The following is a 14,436-nucleotide window of genomic DNA, read 5'->3' on the forward strand; positions in this document are numbered from 1 at the left end:
GGTGTTTTTTACGAGAGGCTGCGAAACACAGGAAGTCCAGGCTTGTGTGTTTCACGTGTGTGTGCGTGCGGGTACATTTGTGTGTGTCTGATGGAAAACGGAGGAGCTTTATGGCTGTGTTTTGTCCTGGTTTAAACACACCCCAGGGATCAGTGACAAGTCAGCCCCAGTTTGGGCATGGATGAAGTGAAAGTGAGAGCTGCATGAGATGCCGTCAAAGCAGGTTGAGAGTCATACAAAGATTTCTTTCCACTCTCGGAAACTCACAGCCCTCCAACTTAGTTAACTCTGTACCTCACACACATCATCAACTTTCTGGGTATATTAGACCCATTTATTTGCTTACTGACCTCAGGATGAAGCATTACATTACGGTCAAGATGGACTATGTTGAAGTAGTGGCATGGCTTCTAATTAAAAAGGCCTCTCTCTGCATTCCCAGGTCCTCAGTCAATAGCCAATGGAAGCCTGTCAGTATGGAGACAGCTGTTTCTCAGCATTAGGGCAAGAACGTCCTTGCTAATGATTTCGTAATTATGGTTATGGGAGGAGATGGTTATAAAGATGATCCTGGGCGTTCTTCAGCACAGCTGCTCTGCCCCAAACTGTCAGCGTGTTTATTACAAGGGAACCTTCATTGTCTGGGAACTGACATGTAACTCCAGATTATCAGTGCAGTTAGAAAGCAGTTTGTGTCATTTTGGGCTGTGTACGGGTTCTCTGCCATTTTTGTTGTTTCTGTTTTTCACCTGTTTTGTGGCTAGACAGGGAGCTCAGTATTGTTTTTCCTTTTGCTACAGTAGTTCAGTGTGACCTTTATGTTCTAGTTAGCATGGGGGTTTTGGTTTATTGTCTCGGCCTTTAGAGACCTTGACGCCTTTTTGCTTTCGTTTTAGTTTTACATTTGATAATACGTAAGCTGTCATTAAATCTTCATTATTGCTGCTTAAGTATTTCACCTGACTTATTGTTTGTCTCCTTTGTTCCACCCTTGCCAAGGCTGTCTCTTATACATGTATGTTACTCCTGTGTACCCCTATGCACCCTAGAGAGGTCGATAGAACTGCCATTTGCTTCCAACTACACTGAATTATACGGTAAAATGGTGGAGTAGTTACATGCAAAACAGTGATGAAATTACTTTTAATAGTTTACTAGAATTATGGCTTCCGCTTGGGACCAATACATCAAAGAAGAGAGCTAACTTAAAAAAAATTAAGGTGACCTTGGTTACTTGGGGTCACTCCACAGCATTTTGTGTTCACTATTGGTTGTATGTTTATTTCACGCCATAAAGCTGCTTGACCTCTGACCTTCATGAAAGCTGCCAGAGAGGCGACCGTAAGATCTTTCGTAGTGACACGCTCTTACCGGTGCACTAAAACACATTTCCCATATACTAATCATAGAACAATAAAGCTGTCTCTGATTATTCAGATCATACATTATCTCAGTAGCCTCCTTCCCTGCCTCTCCACTGCCTGTAAACCTGTTGAAAAGCCCCCATAAATCCCTGCTGGGGAAAGCTGAGAACCACAGAGTATGACGATCGGTTCGGTCCAGCTCTGCTAAGCTCCCACTCTAACGTATCACTTCACTTTCGAGCCCCATTCCTGCCCGAAGGAACATGACTTCATCGCTCTTGCCAAAGCCCTGACTCTGCAGGAGATCCATGCGTATCCTGCCATTCAGGTCAGAGGCTGATTTTCCTCCACCCTCAATGGCCTTCCTCTAAGGGTCGTCCTTACTTATGGCTGGACCAGATCCTGTTTTACACATCTGGGTCACCACTGTTAGTTTTTTTTGTCTGTCTCATAAGTATAAGAGTATGAGTGTCTATGTATCTGTCAGTGTTCGCAGCTGCCCGAGTGAACATGTGTGTTAGCGGCCTTCATGGAATGTGAGCATGTGTAAAGGGTCTTGCAGGGGCCGGGCGTGACTGACGAGCCGACCAAAGCAGCGAAGCTGAACACATTGCACGCTACTTGATACACACATCGACACATACTCTGCATGCTCCCAAAGCAGTGCTTAACGACAATGTTTTATGCATATCCGGCACATATTAACTTCAGATCTAAACCCTGCACACACTGCACTAATCTCGCTAAGACAAACGTGATTTCACACAGTCTGCATGTGCAGTAAAACACCTTGCTTCGCTCCAAACACACACACACACACACACACACACACACACACACACACACATATCCTGAGTGGTCCGTAACTAAGCCCAGCAGACTGAGCTGGGACAGCCAGACTCTCTACTTTAATCCTGACAAACCCTGTGACCTGCAGGCTGCAGAGCAGGCCTGGGACTCGATACACTAATGTTGCGTTGGCTACAGTACTGTTCTGGCTCCTGTGAGAGAAGGTTTTGAACATTTGGAAAAACCGAGCAAATGAATGAAGTAGGAACTGAAGTTGTTCAGTGTAACATCCACTATCATTTTATCAATGTCAGCCTTCCCTTCAACTGACTCCTTCTCACTCATGCAGCCTAACTTTGCCACTGACACTCTCCTCTACGCTGTCTTCCTCTCTTGATTCTCTCTGTCCTCCTACGACTCGAAAGGTCCGCAAGTCCTCTCCGGCTCTGTGGCTGTCCGAACCGGTGCGCGCCGAGAGAGCCACTATGCGAGCATCGGAAAGGAAATAGCGAAAATCCAAACACGTCAGCGACCTGCTTGCCTATCAATCTCTTCTCTCCTTCTTCTCTGCGTCCATCTCTGCAGCCAAAAGTCTGTTCTACCAATCCAGAATCGAATCCTCTTTATCTAACCCTAAAAAGCTCTTCTCAATTTTTTCCAACCTCCTTGACCCCCACTGGTCCCCCCCCCTCCCTCCACCCTTCTACCAAGCCACTTTGTTGACTACTTTACAAAAAAGATAGACGACATACGCTCTTCATTTACTAATCCATCTTCCATAACTACACCTCCAGTAACTTCACCTTCTTCCCCCTTGTTTTCCTCTTTTATCCCCCTGTCTCCTAATCAAGTTCTTACCTTGGTAACCTCTGCCCGCCCAACCACCTGCCCCCTTGACCCCATCCCTTCTCACATTCTCCAGTCCATTGCTCCGGACCTTCTTCCCTTTCTCACCCATTTTATTAACACCTCCCTCTCAACCGGCTGTTTCCCTAACTCTCTGAAGGAGGCAAGAGTCAACCCTCTCCTGAAGAAACCCACTCTCGACCCATCTGAAGTCAATAACTACAGACCTGTCTCTCTCCTCCCCTTCCTTTCCAAAACTCTAGAGCGAGCTATCTTTAACCAAGTCTCCTCCTTTCTTCACAGTAACAACCTTCTAGACCCCCACCAGTCTGGATTCAAGACAGGCCACTCAACAGAGACTGCCCTCCTTGCTGTCTCTGAGCAGCTTCACACTGCTAGAGCAGCCTCTCTCTCCTCTGTCCTCATCCTTCTAGACCTTTCCGCTGCCTTTGACACAGTGAACCACCAGATCCTCATGTCCTCCCTCCAGGACCTGGGTATCTCAGGCACCGCGCTCTCACTCTTCTCATCCTACCTCACCGACCGCTCTTACCGGGTAACCTGGAGAGGATCTGTGTCTGAGCCTTGTCCTCTGACTACTAGAGTCCCTCAGGGTTCAGTCCTTGGTCCTCTTCTCTTCTCTCTGTACACCAACTCTCTCGGCTCTGTCATTCGCTCGCATGGCTTCACCTACCACAGCTATGCTGCCCACACCCAACTGATCCTCTCGTTTCCCCAATCCGAAACACAGGTAGCAGCACGAATCTCTGCCTGTTTGACCGACATCTCTCAGTGGATGTCCGCTCACCACCTGAAAATTAACCCGGACAAGACTGAACTTCTCCTCCTTCCAGGAAAAGGCTCTCCCACCCACGACCTGACTATTAACTTCAACAACTCAGTGCTGGCTCCAACTCCGACTGCCAGGAACCTCGGAGTGACGCTCGACAGTCAACTCTCCCTGACTGCCAACATTACCGCAATAACACGCTCCTGTAGGTACATGCTGTACAACATCAGGAGAATGCAATCCCTTCTCACTCCTGGTTCTTGTCCAGGCTCTGGTCATCTCACGGCTGGACTATTGCAACTCCCTCCTGGCAGGTCTACCTGCTAATACCATTCGGCCTCTACAGCTCATCCAGAATGCAGCTGCTCGACTGGTCTTCAACCTACCGAAATTTACCCACACTACTCCGCTCCTCCGCGACCTTCACTGGTTACCGGTGGCCGCCCGCATCCGCTTCAAAACATTGGTACTTGCCTACCGTGCTGCGAACAGATCGGGTCCGGTCTACATCCAGGACATGGTCAAACCGTACACCCCAGCTCGTTCACTTCGCTCGGCTTCTGCCAATCGGTTTGTAGCTCCTTCACTTCGAGCTAACCACTCAACAAAATCACGACTGTTTGCTGTGCTGGCTCCTCATTGGTGGAACGAGCTCCCCATTGACATCAGGACAGCAGAAAGTCTCTACATCTTCCGTCACAAACTAAAAACACATCTTTTTCGACTATACCTTGAATAGGGAGGGTAGAGCCGTAGTAGCACTTAAATGTCCCTTACCGATAGCACTTTGTTGTTTAGCACTTTAGTAGCACTTAAATGGCACTTACAGATAGTATTCTGTAGTTTAACGTTATTGAAGAAATTGTACTTGCTTGATTCTTGTTGTTCTGAGTTTGGACTCATGGTTTAATGCACTTATTGTAAGTCGCTTTGGATAAAAGCGTCAGCTAAATGACATGTAATGTAATCAATAGTTTGGGCCACTTAGCAGGATCACACAGTAAAGTAAGGTGTAGAGTAGAAGAATAAGCATATATTTCAATATGTTTCATTACAACAAAGATCTCCTGGATTATTCTGACAATCCTTGTGTTCAGTAAGTAATCAGATAATGGGATCCATAAACAAAATCGATCTGGAAACATAGTTGAAGAAAAGCCTCTCTAACCACTGTCTAATGCTTCAGTTAGCTCCAGTCCAATCCAGTTTTGTATTATCTGTCTGAATTTTACAAGGCTAACATGGCTGCAGCTCAGCCTCATATTCAATGGACAGATATGTGAGTGGTATTGATCTACTAATCTAAGGCTCCAACAGAAAGTCAATCAGCGTATTTCCCAAGTGTCCCTAATATCATCAAGTGTCTTGTTTTGTCCAACAAACACTTTAAAACATAAGACGCAGAAAAGCAGCACCGTTTGCTTGCTTACTTGAACGATGAATCAAGCCTCGAAAAATAGCCGCTGACGATCAACTCATTGTATAACCGACTAATTGTTTTAGCTCTTGAAAAGTTGGTGGTTTTGTCACCCAGAAATCAAAATGTCCTCAAGCAAGACACTGAACCCTTCTTACCCCTCCGATGATGGGGTTTGTTTGTTACTGTATGTGTGTGATGAGCAGCACTGTTACTGACCTCCTCCTCCCGCTCCACAGCTGGGAGAGAGCTGGCCATTCGAACAGGTACACATGTTTGGTCTGGAGCAGAAGCCATCGCCACACGAATTCCTGCAAATTGCTGGAGAGAGGAACAGGAGAAAGAGGAGAGGAGAGTGAATTGAATTGATTCATATGGCGTATAGCCTTCTGCTATACGCAATGACACAAACAGAACTATCCCACGTCTACTGTGTTGGTCATCTTCTCCACTAAGGGGGTTTAAGGATGGAGGAACTTACGAACAATACACTGGTTCCCTCCCGGCAGCGTCTTCCAGCCTGGACAGCAGTATGAATGGAAGCGAGAGCCACACACATTGGGCCTGACAGAGACAAAGAAGAACAAACAAACAAGCTCACTACCCAGACCTCCCAAACTTTAGTAAAACCCCTCAACAAATACACACATGCGTTATTTTCTGACCTGCATGGACTAGGCTTTTAGAGTAAACAAAACAAACTTCGATAAAAAGCCTCCTCGTGTGATGGACGAAGGTATTTTCAGGGAGGGGAAGGAAATGTGAGGGGCCTAAAACATGAGGGGCAACATTTTGTTTCCATTCAAGGCTGACTTTAAACTTGAAAGGACAGGATGTATAAAGTGCTCCTTTCTCCCAATGTCCATGCCTGGCTGTCCCGTTCTTTGGCAAATATCCAGTGCTGTTTCACATCGCGGCCTGCCCCTTTTACTCAGCTCGAATTCTTACTGGAGGAGAGCCTGCAGTGAACTTTGACCCCGTTTGACAGATGCAAGAGTCATAACAGCTTATAGAGCACTTGATCAGCCTGACAGGTTGGCCACAAAGATTTCCTCTGAGGAGATGGCTGAACCACATCTAGAGATGACTGGCCTCTGCTCACACACGCACCAACACACACGTCTGTCAGCCGCCTCACAAACTAATGCAAAGAACACTTCAGTTTTTATCTCCCATGAATAATTACACACATCATTTTAACTCAGTTTATTTAGAAACAGGGTAAAAGTGCCTCAATGCATCAACATGCATCAATCCCAGAACCAAAATCCTATAAGACTGAGTCAGCGTGTGCACTCAAGTGAAATACCCAAAGAGACGCTGCATAAAGCTGTTTAACAAGCTGCAGGGATTCCAACTAAGTGGTGGTACTAATGATACCTTAGTGACCTTTCAAAGCGTATAATGACGGGTATGTATGCGGTCATCTGTGTTGGTGGTTAGTCGTTTGCATGACCACAACTTGGTAAATTGGGATAAAGCCTGATCCAGAAGCTCATGGTAAAGTCATTTGGGAGTCCAGACACCTTCTGCCTGTTGGACCTAATGTATGACTGTTTAAAGTAGATTACACATTTTGTTTTTAGGATAACCAAGGATTAGAAAAGTAAGACAGTGTATTATTAGACACACCAGGGAGTTTGTGCTGCACTTCCATAAAGCTGAGACAGATATTCTTAGTATTCAGACTTATAGTCCTGAATGGGACATTTTCAATTCAATTAAATTCAATTCAATCCAGTTTATTTTGTATAGCCCAATATCACAAAATACAAATTGGACTCAGAGGGCTTTACAATCTGTACACATCCCTGTCCCAGGACCTCACATCGGATCAGGAAAACCCCACATTTCCCATGATGCAACTCAATGGCCTCTGTCATTAGACATTCCTAGACTGTTAAATGTCCTCACTTTTCAAATGCCATGTCCTCATGTTATAACACGTTGTCTGTCAAAGTCTCAAGCCTCACTCAAGATAACACTGGAGACATCATCAGTTGTTTCATCAGTGATACGACAAGTAAACTGAACTTCATGCAGTCCAAACCAGTAGATTCGACGACCGGAGCTTTGTGAGCTTCTCAAGTTCCTCCCGCGTGGTACAGATGACCTTCCTCTCCTCTTTACCAGACGGTATCCGTAGTAACCAGGGAGATGACAGCTGGGGTTTGACTCTCTTATGGATAGACACCTCCAACCACATTACCAGATGGCACAGGGAGGCAGAGGGACAGACAACCAGGTGGGCAAGCAGATCAGAGGTCATTTATGTGGGAAGAAGTAGTGGTCAGACAAAGACGCAACATCAAAATAAAACAGGAAGCGGAGAAAAGACGAGGATTCACAGAAACTGAACCGGTTTTAGACAGAAAGTGTGAAGAGAGTGAGACGAATCGTGGTTATGGTGGAGGCCCAGGATGGTGGGAAAGGAACCGGATCAGTGGGAGGGAAGAGGAGGAAGCAGGAGGAGGAGTGGGGAGCGGAAAAAAGAGATATGGAAACGAAGGCGAGAGCAGCATAAGCAAGGAGAGGCCAGACCCTTGGCGGGGGTTGAATTTCTGGGGCAAACACACCAACCAAACTGAGCTCCAAAAAAACCTTCAGAAATGCATGAAGCGAGACATCAGCATTCCAACACTTAATGAGCAGAGAAGCCAATGTCTTCCCTGATCTATTTCTCCACAAAGGGCTGAAGATTTTCCACTGTTACGGACCACGGGGATGTCAATATATGAAGGATTATAGCGGTTTGACCCTGAGGTGCTCTAGTTTGTTATTCTTTCTCCCTCTCTCTCTCTCTATCTCTCTCTCCACCAGGTCAATGCCTGGTCTCCTATCACTGAGACAAGGCTTTTAGAGGATGAACTGAAGTAAAATAGAATGAAAGACCATAAAAAAGGAGTTTAATCCCTGGGGTTTTTTCCTCAATATTGAAATGTCCTGCTGTTCTCAGGGCTCAATCTAAAGGAGATTAACTCTTCTGTGGCCATGTCGCTACCTTTGAAGTTGCCTCCCGGCCCGTGGATCGCTCATTAACTGCCATTAATAGTAATAAAAGGGAAATGGCTGCCACCTCATCCAAGGGGAAATATGAACAATGAAAGCAAAAAGGATACTTTAGCCAGACTTGATTGGCCAAATAACTTTCTACGGTATCACAATGTGTTTTCTTCAAGAAATTAGATAGATTAGATTTGTTTTTTGAGTGGAAACGACAAGTGGATTAATCCATCCTGTTGAAAATTAATAAAAAAGAAACGATGTTGATGATTAATAGTCATATTTTAAATAATTATGGCAATTAATCTCTGATTTAAGATTTTAAAATGCGAGACTGCTGCTTTTCTTTGTCGTATATAACATGGCAAACTAAATATCTTTGGGTTTTGGTCTATTAGTGAGATAAAACCATGTTGTCATAAAGTCATGTTAGAAATGCTAATGGTCGCTATCTTCTTTCATTTAAAAAACAATTGATTTACTAACGTGAAAATGAACTGCAGATAATTAGACTATAACAACAGAAGTTATTCTGAGCTCCATTTAATGTTCTTCTGTTGTAAAGTTTTTTTTCTTTTCTTTTTTTCTGTTCTTGGAGTTATAAAATTAGAAACAGCAACATCAACATGTTATGCAGCTGTAGCCCGATGGTCTTCTTGCCATGCAAGAATCCAGCAGGTCAAAGGTCAAAGCAGTTCACAGCACTGACCTACGAGGAAGGGCAGCACCGGGAAGGCATGGAAAATGACTACTGCCGGTCTGTTTTTATAAAGACCCAGAGCAGAAGTTCACACTTGTTAGAGCTTCAGGTCAGGTGTCTGTGTATTGGTCATCGGTCAAAGGTCATCTGCCTGGTATTTGACCCTCTTCAAGAAAACTCTTACGTATTGCTGCCTCTAGCAACACCTGGGCCTGTTATGATATGACCTGGGCCTGAAATCTGATATGCTCGCATATCAGATTTAGGAGAGGGAATGTTAAGGGAATGCAGTGAATAAAGAAGTACCCAGATGGTGATAAGGCAAATGGACATCAATCAGTGGTGGGAGATGTACTCATAACAAGTAACTGTACACGCTTCAATAGGAAATATTGTATGTAAAACTGAATGAAGTCAAATGTGAGTGGATCAAAAATCAGTATAGTACTAAAAACAAAGTACTTTCCACCTCTGCTAGGAGGAAAGAGAGCAACAAGAGCAACAAACAGATATACACACTAATATTGGCAATATAATCTTGCTAAACTCATTAATGAATTGAAATTGAATTGAATCGAGAAATAAAGATAAAGACGGAATGAGTGAGAGATTGTTGGCAGTGTAACTAACGGAGACGAACACTTACCAAAACCAGTGAATCACTAAATACTATTTGTGTTGCTGTCAAATGTTGTACGTGAACCGATGGCTGAATCTTTTCGTACAGTCTTGACATTTAGTAGGAACCACTTTATTAACAGACCACATGGCAATCAGCTGTCACAGATAATCCTTTGTAGCTCAGTCTTAATACAGTAAGCATAAAAAGCAGACACATACAAACCCAGAAGGGAATGTGATGCACAAAAAACTGAAAGGGAAACTGGCAATTGTTCACTCATCCCACATAGAATTTTTTTTGTGAGTCTCGTTTTTTCTTCGTCTGTCCTCAAAAACCTCTACTCTACGATCTACGATACTTAGGTCTGAGGTAAAGTTTGTCCTGTGACATCTATTCTCTCAGAATTTAGGCACAGGCCGAGGCAGACTGCAAGCAGAGGACCTCGTCCAGGCCATCGGGTGGTAATATATTGACATTAAACTGGAATGGACTTGAGGGGCTGAAAGTAATTCTCTGCTTTGGGGCTGACTGTCTGCCAAGTTAGCCGGCATCCAAGGCGTCTCTCTTCAGCAGTTTTGGGTACAGCGGGGCCAAACTTTGCTAAATTAATAAGATGGGTGGCTGCGAAAAAAGAGAGCTTGGCTGAATTCTTCAACACTAACATACAACAGATCTTATTGAACTCTCATTTTTTTTTTTTTAAAAAGAACTATAAACTCTTTTAGTTCGTACGTCAGCGAGAAAAACTTTCTGTCTCTTCCTCTCGCTTTCCTTCTTTCGTTCCACCGACCAGACGGTCAATCCCCCCATCGAGGAGCGCAGCCCGGCCGGCCAGCTCCGATCAGATACCCTAAAGCCCTCGAGTGGGCTGATGTCAGGCTGCAGTGTGCGGTGGGAGCCAATAAATCAGAGTCAGCCGGCATCAGACCCAGCACCACCAGAGACAGACCAGGGGATATGGAGCTCTAGCCAGTAAATAAACACAGCACCCGAGCACAAGGCCAACGTAATGACCATCATTAACCTAACCTCCCTCTTTCTCCCACACAGAGAAACTGTGAAACCCATACTGAGTTACTGACGGTCCACTCTGATGTGTGTTGCAGCTCTCACATGGAAGCACTATTATAGTAGGATGGAGTCATAGCTTGTTGGGGTGAATGAGTTGAAGTGAAATTCAACAACACCACAAGCAAAGCATCGTGTGATTTCTTCTGTCTGGTTGTTCGATTAAACACGCACATGTGTCGATGTCTAATTGTACCCGATCACAGATAGACCGGGGTCATTTTCAGCCAACGCCACTCAAACTGAAACTGACAATATATGTAACCCTTTCGATCGATTTGCTTTGGCCGGCCCGCCGCAGAACATGAGAGGTGCATCAACGTTTGTGAACGGTTGACATTTACCGGGCGACGCCTAGTGGTGCAATACAGATAATCTCAAAGATGTCAACATTTTGTCAAATAACTCTGCTTTGCTGGCCCTGATCCCAGCATTCAAACTGACATTTTTTCAATATTTCAGTTTCCAAGATGTGGTGCAAAGTCATCACCTACAGTATTTACTTCAATACACAAAACTACCACTACATGAGCGTTTTGTTCCCAACACAGCAGCGTTTCCAGAACTTAACAATGGAATGGAAAAAGTCTGCAGGCTTCTGTTACATGTTCTCATGAAATCACACACAACTTGATGCTGTTGCGCAAGGCCTCCTGGTTTCCTCACTCTCTCCTTTGGCTGATCACTGACTGTAAGACAAACTGTGGATGTCAATTATTGTTGAGTCAGATGAGTAATGTTTTGGGTTCAATACCAATGACCTCATTTGTGGCTCAGGGAACACTGGGTCAGACAGAATAGCTCTGGACTAGTGACGGTAAACAGTACAATGGACTAGAAATGTCAAAGGACCACCACGCTGGCTTTGGTATGAAACGTCTCCTTTAACATAAACACTTGTCTTTATTTAACATGGACGAGATCCTTCCATATTAACCAAAATGAGGGACAAGGCAGGCAAATCTATTTCTATTAAGCAGCGAGGGCCGTCACAGAATATGTTTTTAGAGAAAACACCAATCTGAGCCCTGCACTATTAATAAGCCACAACTGAATAGAATTCCATAGTTATATCTTTCTATATGTCTCACAATCGCTGCCAATTTCTTCCTCATCTCATCCCTCATTTCCTCACGTGCTCTCTTTCTTTTATACTTTTCCTACCCTTTGTTATTCTCTCTGCTGCTTTGTCACCTACAGCAGTGAAACAAATGCCCCTTTTCATACCCCCCTCGGGTGATACGAAAACCTCATTTCCTGTGGCTTGGCACCGGGGGAACCATAAGCTGGGACAGATGGGAGTCTGATTGGAATAACTGATGCAGACACTGAACACGGGCCCCAACAAAACATCCTTTGTTTTTGGAGAAGTGGCGAAATGAGAAGTGAAGAAACATACAGTGAAAACTCTTTGCTTCACAGACACACATCCCACACCCAGATTCCTGGTGTTTAGGTGACAAAGTGAAAGTGCTGGTCTGCAGGAGAGAGAAGGAACAGAAGGAGGCGGAGGAGGAGGGGGGGGGGGGGGGGGGGTGAGAGGTGATCACCGTAGCTCCTTTCACTGGATACTCTCCACTTACAGACAATCAAATGAACAACACCTTTAAAAACACGTACATGTATGTTCACATGTGCCCGCCCGCCCACACACACGTAGTTCCTGCCTCACCCTAATCTCCTCGCCAGCAATCTCCTCGCTGCAGTCCTGCACTACTTTCTGCAGCTTAACTAATACACTCAGTGAAATTTGGATCATGCATTTCACTCATCATCCCCTTATGAGAAGTATAGAAAGCAGCTTTTTCCTCCCTTTTCCATGAAAATGTCAATTTTCTGTAAATACACTGGGAAATGTCACTATGGAAAGCAGCCTGTTCAGGTCAAACGTGCTGTTTTTTAGAAAACAATGTGGTACTATTCAGCAGCATAATTTGCTATAAGGCGAGCTTGGCCTCAGCCCAGAAGGCACAGCAGTTGAAAGAGAGCTGCCAGGAAAGTGAGAGGGGAAAGCCATTTATGTTTTAAACCTTCTCCAGATACGGCTACACATTTCACAATTTGTATATGCAAAATCAAACTTCATGTCTTCTTTTCAACACTCTCCAAATGAATGCTTATACAGTAAAATATGAATTAAATCAACTGCTCATTTGGGATTTGCCAAAGTCGGTGACACACACACACACACACACACACACACACACACACACGGACTGTCATCCCTACCCTCTCAATGTCTCCTGGCCACGGCGTCGAACCCGCTGCACCTCTCTCTGGTCCACAGTGCCGGTGAAGCGGCTGGCTTGGTACGGTCCATTTCCGGTATCACCACAAGCCACGTGGAATGCGGCCCATCCCAGCAGCACCTGGGCCAGCTTCCCTGCTCCCATTTGTCGGTCTGGCTATTCCTCCAAATGTCGTATCTCCGTGTCACCTCTCACTCTTACTGACTCACTATATGGACCCTGACTGAGCAGCGGGATCTAGACCTGGATCCAGACCAAAAGTCCTGGTGTGCGCTCCAGAGTAGGGGCTACGAAGGGGAAGGAAGAAGATGAAAGCTCAGAAACACTTTGAAATACAGAGGTACTTATCAGACTTACACTGAGGGTGAAATTGGTTCAGCTCATCTGACAGAGTGAATCCCAAACTTCTTTTGTCTGACTTTGTGCCACAACCGCCCTGTCAGATGACCTCACGTGCTCCTTTATCAGCACCATTGCTCATATTTCATTTTAAAAGATTATCATTTGATTAAATCATAAGGTGGTGGTTATTTAGTTACTTAGTAACTGTTATTTAATAACTGTTAATGATATTTAAGTGGATTATTGTTCCAATTGAGTCATCTGTATTTAGGATGTTTTGGTTTGCATTGCTTGGAGTGGTTTGGAGAGGTGAGACAATTCAGCAATGTACCCATTGATTTTAGCCAAGGCTGGCTAATTATGTCACCTGTTTAGTAGTCATTACTCTTAGCTTATTAATTAAACTTTTAGCGAGCTAACTATTCCACCTTCTCTGCTTACTTGTAAACTAGTTTCTCAATTTGCAACACGTGTTTCTAGCGTGTTACTGCTGACTCAGGACGTCTCTTAGTAGTTATTGTAACAAAGAAAGATAATTAGTTGAGCTTTCCACATACTCCTGCAGAAGCACCCCTTTTATACCTGGTTAGGAGTCATTGATCTAACAGGCTAAATCAATTGTAATCTTGAGAAACAGCTAAACTCATTCACATATATTGTTTTATGCTTAGAACTTTGTGAAAACGACACTGTACAATTCTCTTGTGAATTGGTTTGCAATGCAATTATCCACTGATTTAGTTTTGTTTCTGTTTGTGACATCTTTGGTGGTTATATTGAGAAAAGAGAAAGACATATGAGTGTGTGTGGGGGAGGGAGAATAAAGAAGAGCATTCATTGAAAGCAAAGAGATACTTAAGGTCTGGCTTCCATCAATCTTTTTTCACTGCACTGCATATCAAAGCAGTCTCATAAGTGGTTTATCCCTCCAAAGACAGTCATTGACTGATTAGAGAGACATGTCCAGTGCCAAAGATACAATATCAAATTATTTTACTTTCATTAAAAGGGATGTTAATAAGGATTATAATCATATAAAATCAAAGCTAGTATGTATTGCAAAAAACCTTTAGGCCTCTGAAAAATGTAGAAGAAAGAGGGGACCATCCCTCTCACGTCATATATGGAAACTGTGTCAAGTGGTCATTGAGAGACATTGCTTCAATTTCAAGGTTCAGAAGCCACAAAGGTTGAGAATCACAGCCATGCATTGTATCCTGGTGCCTAGAGGGAGCCAGAGAGGGAG

The 14,436-nt window shown here is 44.3% G+C and overlaps 1 protein-coding gene across 1 annotated transcript in view; it reads right to left on the reverse strand.

The window, feature by feature from the left end:
- The window catches only part of fbn2b (fibrillin 2b), a 57,853-nt gene extending 44,861 nt beyond the window's left edge, over positions 1-12,992 (reverse strand). The window contains exons 1-3 of the mRNA XM_034531567.1: positions 12,829-12,992; positions 5,688-5,770; positions 5,426-5,527 (exon numbers count right to left, since the gene is read on the reverse strand). Coding sequence (XP_034387458.1) covers positions 5,426-5,527; positions 5,688-5,770; positions 12,829-12,992 — 349 coding nt within the window. The remainder of the gene's footprint in view (positions 1-5,425; positions 5,528-5,687; positions 5,771-12,828) is intronic.
- Between the last annotated feature and the right edge of the window lie 1,444 nt (positions 12,993-14,436).

The sequence above is a fragment of the Cyclopterus lumpus genome, chromosome 4 (genome assembly GCF_009769545.1).
Source record: "Cyclopterus lumpus isolate fCycLum1 chromosome 4, fCycLum1.pri, whole genome shotgun sequence".
NCBI lineage: Eukaryota > Metazoa > Chordata > Actinopteri > Perciformes > Cyclopteridae > Cyclopterus > Cyclopterus lumpus.